This window comes from Dermacentor variabilis, chromosome 6, assembly GCF_050947875.1.
Source record: "Dermacentor variabilis isolate Ectoservices chromosome 6, ASM5094787v1, whole genome shotgun sequence".
Classification (NCBI taxonomy): Eukaryota; Metazoa; Arthropoda; class Arachnida; order Ixodida; family Ixodidae; genus Dermacentor; species Dermacentor variabilis.
The window spans coordinates 125,280,463-125,297,581 of record NC_134573.1 but is presented as its reverse complement, the minus strand read 5'-3'; the positions used below and the strand labels follow the sequence as shown (position 1 = coordinate 125,297,581).

The following is a 17,119-nucleotide window of genomic DNA, read 5'->3' as shown; positions in this document are numbered from 1 at the left end:
TCTGCTTTCAGATGTTCGCGGTGAACCAGGCTTACGCTACCTTCTTTCCAGACATGCAGCGCGCAAGCGTCCTCTGCGGCAGGTTCACATATCGGCACTGATAGGGCTGCCAGCGGGCCTCCTTCCAGAAGCAGGACTCCTTGGCGGCACACTTCTCACAAGGCACCATCCAGCGTCCTGGAAAAAAAAGTATAGCGAGCAGAGCTGATTTTCTTTGTTTCTTTATCATTTGATCGAGAGCGAGGCCAAGATAATAAGGTGCGAAGCCCGACTAAAGGTCATAGCGCCCCCCCCCCCCTCGACTGCAAGTCAACAGCAAATTATGCAGTGTTCGCAAAACTACATTCACATCAAAATATAGGTGTACTCAATATACACGCGTCGGTTTCAAAGCAGTTTCTGCTTTGAACATGTTAATTATTATACATAACATTTTTTAGACATCAAATCTGAAAACATTTTGTAACATAAACAAAAAGATCTTTCTCAGCTTCATACAAGGACAAGCATAAACTAAATAAACAATCAAGAAAAAATTTGAACACCAACGTAAGAAATGTACGGAAATAATATCAGTGTGTATATAGCACTAATGATTGAAAACAAGACATCCCGTGTGTAAAATTCTTTACCTTGTTCTTTAGGTGCTTTCCTTGTTGTATTTATGTCCACTAGTTATTTACACTTATTAAGCATTTATTGTAGATTGCTATTGAAGAGGTAGAGATAATTTTACAGTTAATCGCTTCGAGAGCGAAATGATGTATCTAAAAGCGGGAGCTAAGCCTACGCCAAACTGATTTCTTTCATGATTCTCGCATTAGAGTAAGGAAGCAATGACAAGAGCACGAAAATGAAGCCACGCTAAACGAGTGAAGTAATTTTTCCTATTTATTCATTATTTATTTAATAGCGCGAACCTCGAAGTCCCAAGCAGAAGGGAGTACAGAGCATTGCAGAATACAGAAATACAGTAAAAAAAATGGGACATATCATGAATACATACTATAACAACAAAGTATGTAATTGGGTAAACAGCGGCAGGCAATACACAATAACTGGAATAAAGTTAGGCGGACCAACTTAAACAGGACTGAGTAAAGGTGAAATGTGTGACGAGGAATTCCAGTCGGCTACAGTCCGTGGAAAAAAAAATGAATTAGTACGCAGTTCTGCGTGCAAATACAGGTTTAACGCTGAGGCCATGTTTATGACGGGACCGCCTAGTTGTTTCTAACAATAAAATCTTCCGCATGAATATCTAATTTCAGAAAATAAAGACAATTAAAGAATTCTAACCTAACAGCCTTTCTTCTCTCCGACAAACGCTCAAGATTTGCCAATGCCAACATAGATGTTTATGTTTATGCCAACAAAATGTTTATAAATAAACCGAGCGGCCAGTCTTACACACTTTTTCAACTTCATCGATATCGCCTGCTGTGTGCGGGCCCCGTACAATACTGGCGTATTCTATAGAAGGTCCGACTATAGATTCCTAGACCATTAAACGTAATGTGGCTGTGGAATTGCGTAACTTGGGTTTTAGGCACCCCAGCTTTATTTTTTTCTAGCATTTGAACAGAAGTTACTTGTATGTTCTGACCATTTCACTCGTGAGGCAGTTGTGACACCTAAATACTTACAATTGTCGACTTGTTTGAGAACTGTACCATAAATTTAATAGCTATGCATCAGTTTGGTCATTTTATTCGTGAGGCACAAGTCAACCGTTTTCTCGAAGTTTAGTGCTATATTCCATGTTCTACACCAATTTTCCGGTAGCTGAAGGTTTTTTTGTTTAAGGTAATCAGGTCCTCTGTGGAATTAACCTGATAAAAAATCACGCAGTCATCTGCGCTAACTCAATCAGCTAACGAACAACTGAAGCCTACTCACAACGCATGGCAGAAAGAAAAGCGATGCGATGTTAAAAGCAGTCGCAAACAAGGTGCCACGTGAATTTCAGTCTGGTCTCTTCGCGTACGAGTCCCTGTTCTTGTGTCCTTCCGCCAGTGCAGAATTTATGGAGCATCACCAAAGAGATCACCTCCAAGAATTGTGGGTATGACTTGTTATACGTATTTATGCAAATGAAACACAGAAATGCTCGCAATATGCAACTACTGAATCTATTTGAATTATCAACATGTTTGCTTTTGAATGTAAGGGTTAGGGTTGTGGGAATTCGTGTCCACTAAGCCCGCGCGCCAGGCAGCAGCAAGGACATCGCCACGAAGAAAGAAGTTAAAGTAGAATGCGCAGGACAGGGACGTGTTTGTTGCCGTTTGCGGTTGCATACAATCAACAAAACGAATAACCTTTTGATTGTTCTCTTGTAATTTGTTTGTTTTTGTATATTTACATTTCTTTCTTTCTTTTTCTCATCGTATTTGTAACACCCCAAAAGAATAGGTAATTGTTTCAGCACACAATTCTTGGCCAATCCCCCAGTGTGGGTATGAGCCATAACATGAGGCCATCATCATCATCATCATCATCATCATCATCATCATCATCATCATGACTGGCCGGTACCAGCTAGCTGTGAGCTTCACACACGAGGCTTGTGCCACAAGTTATAGTGATATTTGACAGAAAACATTTTTGATGCTCTCAAACAATTTTTTCCCATAATGATAAACGTCAGTAAATATGTGCAGCATCTACTTCACAGGTCAGTAACTCTGCACAAAGAACACATTTCGCAATTTATTAAACTGCATCTAATAAAGTAAACCTAATGTATCATTTTATAATTTAGGAAAAGCCGTTACTATACTTGTGCAAGTACTGAAAAATGCGCATAAGAACTGCTGGAAAATGTGCCGACTTGTATTCTGCTAATAGATGCCGTTTTACAGAAGTGCGGTGTGTTTTAGTGCGTAGCCAAAGAGTTGGAAATCATGTCCCATTTTCTGGTTTGAACTTAATAACTTCTTACACTTCTGATGATATTTCTGGCAATGCTTGAGGAGAAAACTGAGAAGTGAATAAGCTAGCTTCTAAAATATTTGTTGGGATAAAATCTTTTCTTTTAAACGCCACAGACTTCCTTAATGACAGCTTAGCAGTTGCAACATATTATTATTATTTTTTATTTACGTATATTTGATCAGTGAAAGTCCGAGTTAAAGCGTCTATCCAATCGCCGTCATAGTTTTTCTGTTTGCTGCTCAACCCCCAAACAATTGGAAAGGCTAGAGAACCAACTTTATATCCATCATATCATATTTAAGCTTAGTGCTTGAATTCAGCAGGGGCAAAATTCGAAAAACGTTTCCGCTGTAAGCGCTGTTTGCCATTGGAATAGAACTGTTCGTAAAAGAAGATGCAAGCCAACCGTGATCTTGGACATATTATTAGCGAAGGCTACCGTTAATGTCAAGCAGTTGTTAGGAACAAAAATACTTGTTAATTTCGTCCTTTATTTTTAGTGCGTTCTCTTTGTAAGAATATTATTATTCATTGTCAGTCACTAAGCATAATTATTCAAAGGCTGGTTTGCTTTAGTTATATTAGTATATCTCCACGACATGATTTTGACAGATAACGGAATGATTTCTGATTATACCTTGGGAGCTGCCGTCCTTGCAGACAGGTAGTCGGGCCGCCTTTTCAAGGTAGCTCGGCCAGTCCACAGAGGTCTCGCTGTACAGACCACACGGCTCCGCTGGTGCGACTTGCATTTCGCACTCCTTGAAAGATAAACCAATACGCGTCAGGGTAAGACGAATACAAGCAATAAAAAACAAAACGAGAGAGAAACATTGTTGCAACTAATGATATTTTCTTTCAACGTAATAGTCACACTGGCAAATTAGTTCTGCGGAACTTCGCAAGGCGGAGGAAGATGAATGACAGAGAAAAAAATTCCAGCCACTTGACAGCCTCGTTAAGCAAATAATGAGAAACTCGTACAAGAGAGAGAGAGAGAGAGAGAGAGAGAAAGCAAGGAGAAGAAAGACAGGGAGGTCTACCAGGCATGCGTCCAGTTTGCTAGCCTACACTGGGCTGGGGGAAAGGGGAATAGCAAGAGGAAAAAGGGAAGAGAGAGAGCACTGGGTGCATGTACGTGGGAGGATCCCCAAAAACACTATAAGCGGTCTCTTAAGTCTTTGCGCTTCAAGTAGCGTACTAGTGCACGAATCGCTTTTCGTGCCAGTGATGGGTGTGGCCACGGTCCGAGTATCTTTGACTCGGAGAATGGTCTCGAGTCCAGTCGACTTAAAGTTGTCCGCAGAGAAAGGCGTTGTACGTCGTAGCGAGGACAGTTACACAATATGGTTTCCTCAAACCTACAGGAGTCGTACATAGGGCTCTTGGCCATCCCCATACAATAGGAGTTAGCGTTCGTGAACGCCACTTCCAGCCACAAGCGGCACAGTAAGGTTGACTCGCCACGGGAAAGGCTAGATGGCAGTTGTAGCCGTAATAATGTGTCCAGCTTATGCAATCGGCAGTTGAAGGCACTTGTACTCCAGGAAGCTTGTCACGTTTTGTGTGCAAGTAGACGAAGTTTCCTGGCAACGTCCATCCTTGCCAAAAGTATTCGACGCGTCTGGGTGTCTTCATGGGCAGTCCGAGCAGCACTGTCAGCCAAGTCGTTACTGACGATGCCACAGTGAGCAGGAATCCACTGCAAGATTATGTTGTGCCTTGTTTCCAGAGCATGGATGGTGTACTTCTCTAACATCGGATATCATCTGCTCGTATGTTCTGTGATGTAAGGAAGACTTTATACAGTGAGGAGAGGCTTTAGAGTCACAAAATATGACCCATTTACACGCCGGCTCTTCGGTGACGTAGTTCACAACGGTATGGATGGCTGAAAGTTCTGACGCTGTAGATGTAGTCATGTGGGACACGTTGAACTTAACGGCAATATTCTTAGTTGGAACGACGAAAGCGGCAGTTCTGCTGATAGGCGAGGTCCAACCGTAGGTATGCGGTCATGATATGCCTGGTGGAGTTATAGCAGCGTTGGTTGCTTCAGAGCCATGACGGGTGATTGGCCTTGTTTGTAATTCCGGGAATAGCAAGATTCACTTGTGGCTGTCACAGGACCCACACAGGAGGTGAAGGCTTCGATGGTCGGGGATTCTTGACAGATGGTGAATGTGCGCTCCGAGAGAGTTGACAGCTACGTGTGTCTGGGTCATATAGTATCTCGCGATGCCAGTTGTTGCTGGTGATGAGGTGCACCGAGGCAGCCCTAAACACGTGCGTAGGGCTTGACCTTGTATGCTCTCCAGAGCACGAATGTTCATCTCGCATGTATTTGGCAAAACTGGAAGACTAACGTAGGAGTCCCAGGAGTACCGTACCCTGTAAAGTTGCAGCATAGGATGGACTAATGTACCCCAGATTTTCCCGCAGAGGAATTTCAACATCTGAGCAATGGCAGATAACTTCTTCTTCAGATAGACAAAGTGAGGGCCTCCTGAGATGTTGCGGTCGATGATGACACCCAGAAACTGATGCGTCTTACACAGGATACAATTTGGCCGTTAATTGATTGAACTAAAATACAATGACATTTCTTTGCGCGTAAAGCCAACCAATGTGCTCTTTTCGGTAGGCACACTGAGGCCTTGTTCTTGGAGGTGAGGAGACGTCATGGTTGCCGCTCACTGCAGCGTAGCTCGCACCTGAGGCCGAGTGACCGAGGCCCAGATGCAAATGTCGTTGGCGTATATGGAGACATTATCTGTCTGTGGTAAGCACTCAGCAAGTCCTACAGGGAGGAAGCTGAACAATATGGGGCTGAACACCCCACCCTGTGGCACACCCCAGCAGATGTAATCTTCCGAAGTTGGACCGTCTTCGGCCTGTAAGAAAAAGCCTCTCAGTCAAACAGCCCCGAATTCTTTGATACATCTGGCCACCCAACTCCCACTGCCTCAAGTGAGTTCAGTATAGCCTCATGGGCGTCGTTGTATTGTGCTCGTTTGACATCGAGAAAAAGTGTCATTGAGAGACGATTTAGGCTTTTCGTTCTTGGACCCGGGTAACGGGTAATGGGCGACCTCGACGAAAGCCCGCCATGGCATCGAGATAGATGTTGAATCGCTTGAGGTATCATTCCAAGTGAGCAAGAATAATTTTTTTTCATCACTCTGCCGACGCAACTAGAAAGCTCAATCGGACGATATGATGATAAATCAAGAGGAGACTTTCTAGATCTTAGAATCGGGATCAAGCGGCTCGCTTTACGTTGTTTAGGAACAACGGAATTGTGTCACGACTCATTGTGGTACTTGAGAAGCTCACCACGTGCGCCATGTCCAAGATTGCATAGGGCAGCGTACGTTGTGCCATTTGGTCTTGGTGACGAAGAACGCCTGCAAGTCACCAACGCAGCGTCAAGTTCGTCGAGCGAAAATGGCACGTTCATTTTTAGTACACTTGTCGCGGGGATGTTACTCAGTGATGCGTCGGTAGTGAACCACGGACCCAAGAGCCCGCGAACAGAACTCTTCAACCATTTCAAGCTGCGGGCGGTGTTGGGAGAAGGCCAAAGCAACAAAGGTATTTCTTTGGTATGTACATGAACGGAGACCCCTATTTGTTCTCCATATGTACGACAGCGAACTTCGGAGATCAACCGACTGGCAGAAAGATTTTCGTCGCTTGTTTTCGAATTTATCCATACGGCGCTGGACTTCTTTTTGTATGTGTCGTGAAGCCCAGAGATCTCGGACGGACTTCATGCGCCGATACCTTCTTTCTGCCTATCGGCGTGCCGCACGCAGCCTCTCCAGCTCTATATTGAAGTCTGTTCGCCTTGCTGATCTGGTAAGGGAGCAAATGAATGTTTTCATTCTTTCCGCGATTGTATCTTCTATGATGTATGAAAGGCCTTCCCGACATGTGTCATTCATATGCGCCTTAAACCTCGACCAATCAATTGCACGCAAGATAGTAGAGCAGGATTGTGCAACTCCACTAATGTTTATCCATGTTGGAATATGGTCGCTTCCATGTGTCTCTATGTCCTTAAACCATTGGACGCTGGAGGCGAAGCTCCGTGACACCAAAGTCAAATCCAAGCAGGTACTCCTGCCCCGCAGAAATGTAGGGCTGCCATCATTCGCACAGCACGTATCATTGTCGGCAACAATGAAGGCAAGACTCCTGCCTCTGGAGTCAATTTTAATGCTTCCCCATAGCTGGTGATACGCGTTGAAGTCACCTGTGATAACCCAAGGGTCATTGGTTATTAGCAGTATATCTCTAAGCCTTTTGCCATCAAAGTGACCCGCTGGGGATATGTAAGCTCCGATGAGTGTAAATGACACAGTATTCTTTTTGACATGCAGGCATACATATTGATTGTCGCCATGACGCTCTATCGCGTGGATGGCATATGGTAAAATCCGTGTGGATGTAAACGATTATTTTGCTCCGTGCACCGCACGTGGACGAGACGGAAGATTCATAACCAGACAGTCTGAAAAAAGACGATTTATGTGGTTCGTAAACCACCTGTATGGGGAAAAGATTCGTAAAAACAAATTGGCAAAAGACTGATATACGGGTCCTGAAACTTTTGGCATTCTGCAAGCAGACTGACGCAACTTTAACTTCAGTACGGAAGGAGGCTATTGGGCGAGCCATGGTGCTTATAGGATGCTCTCAAGCACTGAATTTAGCGCATCCAGTATCTGCACAGCTTCGTGCGGCTGGTGTTTGCACTTTGTCCATTATCATGCGGATTGTAGTAATTAGCGATTTCAGCATTACAGCCACTTGCCTGTCTTGGTCGGACAAATCACCGAGTAAACATCGGGGCTTGTCTATCAAAAGTTTGCTGTGATTCTGATGGCGATTGCTCTCACTCTGGTAGAGCCGGTCAAGCTTCGGCAGATGTGATCTTCTCAGTGACCTTGTGCTTCGTGGTCTTTTCCGCATTGTGTGGACTGAGCGGCAGCGCCGGAGGTGATAGTGTGGAAAGTTGCAAGCGCGTCGCAGAGGTAACGGTCTTCCTTGAAGGGCGTCGGCGACGGGAACGTCGCCTGCGGAGTTTAGCGGCGGCTTATTGATGAGATGAATGATGTCGCACCATCTCTTTCAAGAGGGTCACTTCGTTGTTAATATGTGGGCAATTCCTCGACGAAGCCTCATGAGAGCCGCTACAGTTTGAACACTTCATTACAGTGGCGCTACATTTATTTGCAGCGGGAGGCTCGGCGAATTTCATATGAAGAAAGCTTCTCAGTTGGAGAAGCATTTATAGTGATTAGGGGGAACGAACCCGCAACCATCGTCCTTCCGCAGTGGTCACTTGGCCATCTGAGCTTACCCGGATGATAACATCGCAAAGCCAGTATTAATCAAACAAACGTAAAAGCGCAAGACATTAACCACAGATGACTTACATGGTTCGAAAAACGTACTTACATTTGAGAATTAAACGTAAATGCAAATGCTATCTGTTCTGTGTCATGCAAATAAGCGATAAATGAAGCTCCAAGATAGATTGTGTGGCTTTGAGCACTGATGTGTTCATCATGCATACCACGGAAACAGGACCTGCGACTGATCAATCCAGAGATATCCTGTTTAAGTGCTTGCTTTGTCACATCCACACTACTCGCATTAGCCCCCCCCCCTCTCAAGCCAAGTGCCACAGTGTATTCACTGCTAAAGGCTTAAACCAAACAAACATAAAATTTTAGAGAATAAGTGGTGACGACGATAAAATAATTGAAACCAATTATAACGGCCGATAACTGTATTGCGTCTTCACCTTTTTTTCCCAACTAGTGTGTCAAAGTAAACCTTTTTTTTTTTATTTCGCAGGCGTAACAGGCAAACAGAAGCCTCCTCTGAACGCAGTTTCGTGAAACGATGCAGGGAAGCATCTTTGCAGTATTAGTGTCTCCGCCTACCTGCTTGAGGCTGCACACTTGGTGCTGAGCGGCAGGGCTGAATACCACGGCGTCGTCTGCGAGAGGCATGCGACGGATGAGCAGCGTGTAGGCGTTGACCACCCAGGGGTCCGGCTGGCCGCCGTCCATCACGTACAGCACGACCTTGTTCTCACCCACGCCCAGGGTATAGTTCGCCGGCCTGCGACGCGCGTACTCTCAGTTTCAGGTTACGGAGACATTGAAACGGTACACTGCGGGTTAAATATGAATAAGAGTCACACGGATAATCACGAGAATCTTCTCCAGCACACGAAAATCTTCTCTTGCAAGGAGTAATGAACGTGCATCCACATCCGCATGAAAAGCGCCTGTTCGCAACTTCAAACAGAAGGAGCGCATAATGATGAATCGTCAACTTCTGAAGAAGCATTGAAGGAAAGGGACACAGCAGGCGCATTTACGCTTATGGAAAGCAGAGTCTGCTTTTCAAAGAACTTAACAGTCAAGGCACTGAAATTCAAGCCATCATTCGTCACCATTTGCGTGCTGTTTGACGCGCTTCGACGACGCTGCGCGCTGTAACGTTGTGCCGAGCAATGACAAAAGAAAGCGCAAAGGTCCGTTCCCAGGTCGCAGCTCTGCTCTCACTACACCGACAGCTACATCCTTCAAATGAACTGCGCTTATGGAAGTGGTATCGAATTCCTTTCATCGATTGAGCCACACATATAATCCATAGCTTCCCGCAGGACAAGCTGCAATGTAGTCTGGGGGAACGGTGAGAAAGCTTGCGTTTAAGGCTTACGGAAGCGACGAATTGCTCATGAGAGGCACAGGAAAACGGGTGTGAGCTCTGGCGGACTGCTGAGAACGATTACGCGGGTCACGTGTTGGAACCATCCGTGCCCTTGAAAGCGGGAGTTTGAAAGGGTTGTACCTGAAATTCGGGCGAAGCTGCAGAGTTTAACCAGCGTGGGTTCTATTTAATGGGAGAAGAATGACAAAAAAAAGAGAGCAATAGAGCAACGTGTACGCACCCGAACCTGAGGAAGACATTACCGATACCAAAAATATGCACAAGTAACGCGATCCCTACACTAAATCACACTTTGATCTCAGGGAAAAAAACACGACGACAAGAATGCCTACGATTCCACAGTAATAATCGATATCTCCACGAGAACACCCGGTCTGTAGGATGTTTCACTTCACGCTTGCCACGTCTGGAAGCCACGCTACAGAGGTTAGCACGCGTGTTCAGGACGTCATCGCCCTCCTCACCTGGCTGGGCCATACTTGTCGTCTACGCGCACTTGGCTGCCGCAGTGCTGGGCCAGCCCCCACACCTTGACCAACACCAGGTCGTACGAGACGTTGGCGAAGTACTCGGTCCGCTGCGGCTTGAAAGCAGGTTGCAGGCGCACCGACGGTTCGGTCACGATTTGAGCCAGGTACGGCATCGTCGACGGATCTGCGGTGCCGGCGCGGCGAGATCAACGATGCGCTGACGCGCTCCACATTGGCGAGCCACATTGAAACGCTGGCTGTAACGGTCTTGTTAGCATTGCCTTTGAATTGCCGTTATGTCTCGGTTTTGCAAAAAAAAATTGTAATTAATACTGTTTGAAATTTTTGCCCCCGAGAGATGGGAGACCGTAACGGGTAGCGCTGCCAAGAAAAAAACAAAAACGGGTGAGAGGCAAACGGAGCGAGGCAGATACGATGTCTCACGAAGTGGTCAAGACAAAGTAAACGTAAGACTAGAAATCGTAGTCTGCACAAGATAAATCGAACGGATTGTGCTAAAAACTGTGCCAAAGTCCGCTGCCTCAAACCGTGTTACAGCAGAGCCCTCTTACTAAATGTTCTACTCATTAGCAAGCTGAAAGCAAAGCATGACACAGTAATGATTTCTGGAATATATATATATAACGAAATCCCCTTGTAAATCACACAGCAGATGTCCCCTTGTTGCCCAAGCTTTGGAGGCTATTTTACATATTCTTAAATCGAGTTTTCCATCCAATTAACCTGGCGTGGTCAAACTGTTTCCCTTCAATTTCCTTCGAAGATTTAAAGTGAAACGTATGCTTCGGCTGGCAGAAACTACAGGAAAGTTTTCGAATCATGAAGGAAACAATCCGTTTAGCGTACGGTAACCATTGCATAAAAGTAAGTGAGGCCATTCAAAGAGTAACAAGATGAAAAGGAGAATATCAGCATCTAGCGCTGCGCCAGGTAAAGGCATTGCTGCTAAATCGCGTGTAAGCAGACGAAGATAGTTTTACAGGGGAGCGTTCAAAATTTTAAAGCGATGCCATTAACGAAGCGGATGCGAAGGAATATCGCGAGACACTGTAATCTCCTACAACTAATAGCGAATTTGCAGTGAAGGCTGTTCTTCTTTCATTCGACTACCTGTCTCCTCAAAAAAATAAAATAAAGAGGAAATACGGCAATTATTTCTATCTTTCCTTTTCCCGCTTCCGTGCTCATAAACTCCCACTTCCCGCATCTCTTTATGACACGTGTCATTGAAGTCTGGTAAAGTTTAAAAAAAAAAGCTCGGCTAAACCGAGTTCGGCCATTACACTATTCTTCGCCTGTGCCCCAAACGCGGCTAACGGTCCTGCGGACATAACTTATATCAAACCGTCCTGAAACGTCTTGCACAGGTTCGCGAGGCAGAACAAACGGCGATGCGAGAAATAAAAAGAAAGAAACACAGAGCAAGATAAGCTAACAAAACAAACAAATTCGAACGCAAGCAATACAGTCCAAGCGCGCGTTTTTCCGCAAAAAGAAACTACTCAAAGCCATTTTACGCTTGAGCGAACGAGGTAAACACGTTTTCAGCGTAAGGTTTCCCAAATTTCAAGACTAGGGTGCGCGTAACTTTGTCGGTACTTCGGTTCCATTATTACTTTTAAGTTTTCTCAAAACATTACGAATCACGTGCTTCGGTTCGGGACGGGACCGACTTGTGCACGTGTCACAGTGTGTGTGTGTGTGTGTGTGTGTGTGTGTGTGTGTGTGTGTGTGTGTGTGTGTGTGTGTGTGTGTGTGTGTGTGTGTGTGTGTGTGTGTGTGTGTGTGTGTGTGTGTGTGTGTGGGGTGGGGGGGGGGGGTGATGCGCACAGCATTTCCATCTCAGGCGCGCTGTGCGCGCGCAAGGGCACACCGTCGCCCGTAAAACGTCGGGTCATATATCCTCGGAGAATATTGGTGCGTCTCGCTAACAGGAGAATAAATCACGGTCCTTTGTCGCGCTTACCTTTGCTGCATGTGACGTTCGCCGAGGTCGCTGAAACGACAGATGCAAAAGAGAGAGAGAGAGAAAGAGAGAAACGAAGTGTAAGCGCGTCACTTCGCAAAGCGGGCCCAGCTTATTTCGCGAGGCAAGAGACACGCGCGGTAATGAATGTTCAGCTGCTCGCTTCACGTTGGAAACTGTGTATATATACGTTCAACAAGTTACATAGCAGATGCTGTGCACCACCTCTTGCTTTATGTTTTTATTTTTTTCGTGCGCGCGGACGGAGCCACAAGTTTTCCGCGAGTGACACGTTAGAAAGAGGATCGTGCAATTCCTTTCGTTCTAGATGAAATTGCGGGAATGTCGCAGACAAGATTCGGCGAACGCGCGCACCAAAATGAAAGAAAGCAAAACTGCTAACCGTCAACAAGAGATAGGATGCGGGGTAAATTGAAATATTTCAGCTGCGTATCTTTTTTCCTGGTGGAAACAGGCTCATTAAATATCTTCTACGGCGAATACTGATATTCTGTCACATCAGGTGGATTACAAGAAGAGGCGGCTATTGCTGGGCCCAAGTTTTCTGAAATACGCGCTGAATATATGTAGTAGAATGTATTCCAGCATAGGTTTAACAAAACTGTTCATGTTTTTATGTGTTAACTGTAAAAGTAATGGCGTGTCACCAAAGAATTTGAGGATGCATTTCTCACAGTGTGTGGTAAGCCCAAGATTTCTCCTGAATGATGTGACTTCCCAACTAACAGAAACGTGCTCTTTAAAGTAAATAACGTAAAGAAATTGCATGATATTGTTCATTACGTATGAAAGGGAATATTGTTATCCATGCGACAGTACGTAGCACGAAACAACAAATGAAACCCACGCTGGTTTTGTCAGGAAGAAAACCTCCCAATTGCTAAAAAATTCGTAGTAGTCCCGGAAATTTTTCTTAAGACCCGCACTGGTTTCCTTTGTATAGCATCGTGCCACAATCTGGTGGATGACAATTTTCCTAGTATCACACTAGTATTCGTTACGCCAGTAATATCCGCTTCTTCAAGAAATCCAGTGAATGTGGTAGAGAGAGAGCGAGAGATAAACAGAAGGCAGGCATGCTAACCGGTCAAGAGTCCGGTTGGTTACCCTACGCCGGGGGAAGGGAGAAGGGGAATAGAAAGAAGGGAGAAGGAATGTGACAGAATTGGGATATCTGCCTTAGGTGATATTTTCTGTGTCATATTTTTCTAAACAAAGACCACCTGGTATAGGATTTACGTGCCAGGTAAGTACAGTGAAAGAGAGCATGCATAGAAAAGCAAAGAGATGAGTCAGGCTCATCTCGGCTAGGCTACCTCCCACAAGGGGGCAGCGTTAGGGGATAGGAGGAGGAAGTGAGAGGAGAGGATTACAGGCTCGCAGAACATAAAGCACGTGCACAATTCAGTGGTATCACGCACCGTGGCCAAAGTCTAATATGTAGGCTCGTATAGGCCTGAGTAACCGTACAGAGGCCTAGCATTCCGTTCTGAAACTAGACGATTGCGTCACTTACGTCTCCGCACTACTGAACATGGGAGGACGCAGAGAAGGTAAGTAGAACTGACAAGTTAAATATGCGGGAAAAAGGAATAGGCGGAAACGGGAAGTTCGCTGTCCGGAAACAAACACAGGTGTTCACTAGAAGGCGGCATTTAATGGCGTAGATAAAAAAATGCAGGAAGCTTAAGCTTCACCTTCACGAGTGGAACGCGACAGCATTCAAAGATCCCTGACTGCTTCTCACGCTTACCGGCAACTGCAGCTTATGTAACCGTAATGTTTACCGGCAAACGCTGGCGGCGAAAGCTATGCACGAAGGCGCGCTTTCTGGTAAAAACGCGGCCTCTTGCGTGGAACGATGCCGGAGGTAGAGCACAGCTGCGCCAAACCTCAAGCGGTTGGAAACGGGGTTTGTGTTTCTGTTTCCACGTAACAGAGTTATGTCTTCGCGCATATTCAAATTACAATCCGAGGCTATCGTGTCTCTAGGTTGTGTGTAAGTCATATATTTACAAATTTTCTGAAGAATTTTACTTTGAGAAACTCAATTACTTCAGTAAAAGCTACGCGCCACACGGAGGGCTGATTTTTCCCTTACGGACAACGCCGCCGACGCCGACACAGGATATTCTGTGGCGCAGAACCCTTACCGCTATCGTATTAAAAGCTTACGTATTCTTGCGTGAGCACTAGCTCGCTTACGCGGAGTCCCATGGACTGTGTATTAGACATACAGATGTGCTTGGCAGCTAGGGATAAATGTAGGCATCCGTCACATGACCTATGGACAAGTCGGCAACAGTGCGAGTGCGTGTGCATATTATTGCATGCTCACGGGCGCGTCTATGTCGAAGCAGTTGACCGCGTGCCATGCTGCTAACACCGTTTTGTTAAAGATAAGCGATTCAGCGAATAAAACACTGAACATAAAATCACCTTTCAGGAATTCAAACGCGTAACTGTGCGTATAAACCCTTCCCGAGTTAGTCACGAAAGAATTTCTGCATAGTGATTTCATAGTTTTCAGGATGTTTATCTGCGTGAGGTGCCAGCGCATTTCGGTTGCGCCGACAATGGTGCTTCAGTAACGCTCTTGAAGGCAGGCGTGTACTCACGTTGACTCGAGGCGTAGAAATCCTGACTTCCGCTGAGGAAGTCGTCCTCGTGTTTCTCATTATGCTGCGCCGACGAACTGTTGGTCCCTTTCCTGCGTCGAATGCCTCGTTGTTGAATCAACACACAACCCTCGCGTGTGTAAGCGTATCATCGTCGTACTATGAGAAACATCAATTAAGGAGAAGGAAAAGGGAAATATTTATTTTAAAAACCCGCCTTTCGGAGCCCGACCGGTTCCTTCACTGGTGAGGTGGCGTGTGGCATAGCAGCGCTTATATGCGTTTTTGACGTGCGACAGGTGTGCACACAGCCGCGCAGACGCTTTTCCTAGACCTGGACGTAGACCTGGACTTTCGTAGACCAGGAACACTTTTCGGAAGTGTTCCTGACGAACGATTGACCTTACTGGGCGTCTTATGGATATGCCAGGATTCCAAAAGGATCCGCCGCCGGTGGTTGTTTTCTCTCTCACAGGGCGATCTGCTCGGGCTCCGAAACGTCGGATTTCTAAAATAAATTTTTGTGGGAGTTTTCCTTTTCGTTCTCTTTAAATCGTTTGTACTCAACCAGGCAGATATAAGCCGAATGTTTACCTTTTATGAGAAGCATCGTGTGAACTTAAGACTTTTCTATACATGTGCTTGGCTCATTGGAAGATTTGAGCATCATTTCTCATTATTATCTTTCTTTCTCTGTAAAACCCTTTCTGCTATCCGTAACTATGCATCAGCAACTCAGGGGCACGTCTCCCTACACCACCCTCCCCCCCAACCCCCCTCCCGCCAAGCCCTTTCTTTTCATTAAACGTTCTCTTCTACTATGGCTTTTATTCGATTTAACGGGTGATTGCTCGCACCTCCATTTGCAGCCTGTTATACTGGAAATCCAACAAAAGCGGCTTAACAAGTGCCCAGCCACGCAGCAACACAGGTGAACAGTACGTAAGCAACACACGTGAACAACGCATAAGGGAAATTACGCCCAAGAAGGCGCACACAGACACGACCTCGTTGACCGCATGTATTGCAGTAATGCACTCATAGACAGGATTTCACTTAGCCGCATCAAAAACCAGACACACAGGATGAATGTGGAAATATCAGCGGTCACCGTGATGAACAAGAAAGCAACACTTGCCGTGCGTGCGTGCGTGTGCGCGCACGCACTTCCCCTTTGCTTTTTTCGTTCCTATTTCAATGCATATATGTTTTCCAAACAAATAATGGGTGTACTGGTTCCCACTTCCCATGACCGCTAAGCAAGCTCCAAGCAAATAGATCATCTGGCTGGAACTCCCATCCAGAAATAGCAACTATGCGTGCAACACGGGCAGGAATAGTCGTCGAACTCGCGAAGAAGAGAGGTATACGACATTTCTTTTTCTCGGAAATCGAACGGAAAGCCGCGCAGTGAAAGCAACGAGAGAAAACTCGAGTCAGGCCCGGCCAAAATGCTGGCGTTCTATCTCCCCGAAGTTGTGTACACGGGAACGAGCAAACGAACGAATAGGGCCTTGCGCATGAATTATGCATGGCAGCGAACCTGAGCCTTCAAGAGGCAAACACGAAAGCAAGTACGAGCGCCGGTCGGTCGGCCTCCACTTTCTCTGCGTAATGATTTCTTCGTCCGGCATTTTACGAATCTCATATAAATAGTTGAAGAGCCTAAATGGGAGATCGATGCGGGACCACGTACGTGCTCCGGGTCGAACCAGGTATGCAACACTGAAGCGGGACCACTGCGCCCCAAACCTTATTTCTTGTCGGTTTTTCTGAAGAACTCGCACTGCTGTCTCCTCCATCGATACGCTTGCTGTGATCTGGCCATATCGAGGGCTACAAGAGGGGCGCGTGCGAGGACTGGAAGGATACGATTGCGAAAGCGGCCGAACAGGTCCGTAGCGCTGGACCCGCAGAGTGATTAGCGTAACCATTCGCCTCGAACAATCGCGGTTTTGCGGTGTTTGGTGAAAAGAACGTCGATAAAAGAATTGGTTCGTTAGCTGGCGACGAAACCTGACGGCACCCCGAAGTTACGACCTCGAGACCTACGTCGCAAAACGATTACTACGCATGTTTGGACGCATGGCCTGAAATTGCGGAGGTTCAAAGAACTTTCAAGTTTTTAAATTTTTTTACAAAAGGCTGTGATGCTACCAGCATTGAGTGGATCACTGCAAAAATGCTTCCCTGACGGTCTTCAACTGCCATGTTTACTTTCAAATCATTCTTACGGTTTTTTGGTGACTGTCCTCTCCAGCTTCAATGTATTAAAACCAAGCTTTGGAATGGTTCGTCATTCCTACCTGGCATTCAGCTCTTAGACGCCC

At 45.9% G+C, this 17,119-nt stretch overlaps 1 protein-coding gene across 2 annotated transcripts in view; it reads right to left on the bottom strand.

Annotated features, from left to right (window-relative positions):
- LOC142585164 (cadherin-like and PC-esterase domain-containing protein 1) overlaps window positions 1–17,119 on the bottom strand; it is a 182,256-nt gene that overhangs the window by 10,662 nt on the left and 154,475 nt on the right. Inside the window, exons 14-19 of one of the 2 annotated variants that reach the window (XM_075695700.1) lie at window positions 14,790–14,881; window positions 12,151–12,180; window positions 10,158–10,347; window positions 8,895–9,075; window positions 3,575–3,698; window positions 41–177 (exon numbers count right to left, since the gene is read on the bottom strand). In XM_075695700.1, coding sequence (XP_075551815.1) covers window positions 41–177; window positions 3,575–3,698; window positions 8,895–9,075; window positions 10,158–10,347; window positions 12,151–12,180; window positions 14,790–14,881 — 754 coding nt within the window. The remainder of the gene's footprint in view (window positions 1–40; window positions 178–3,574; window positions 3,699–8,894; window positions 9,076–10,157; window positions 10,348–12,150; window positions 12,181–14,789; window positions 14,882–17,119) is intronic. The other variant, XM_075695701.1, reaches the window with a different exon arrangement.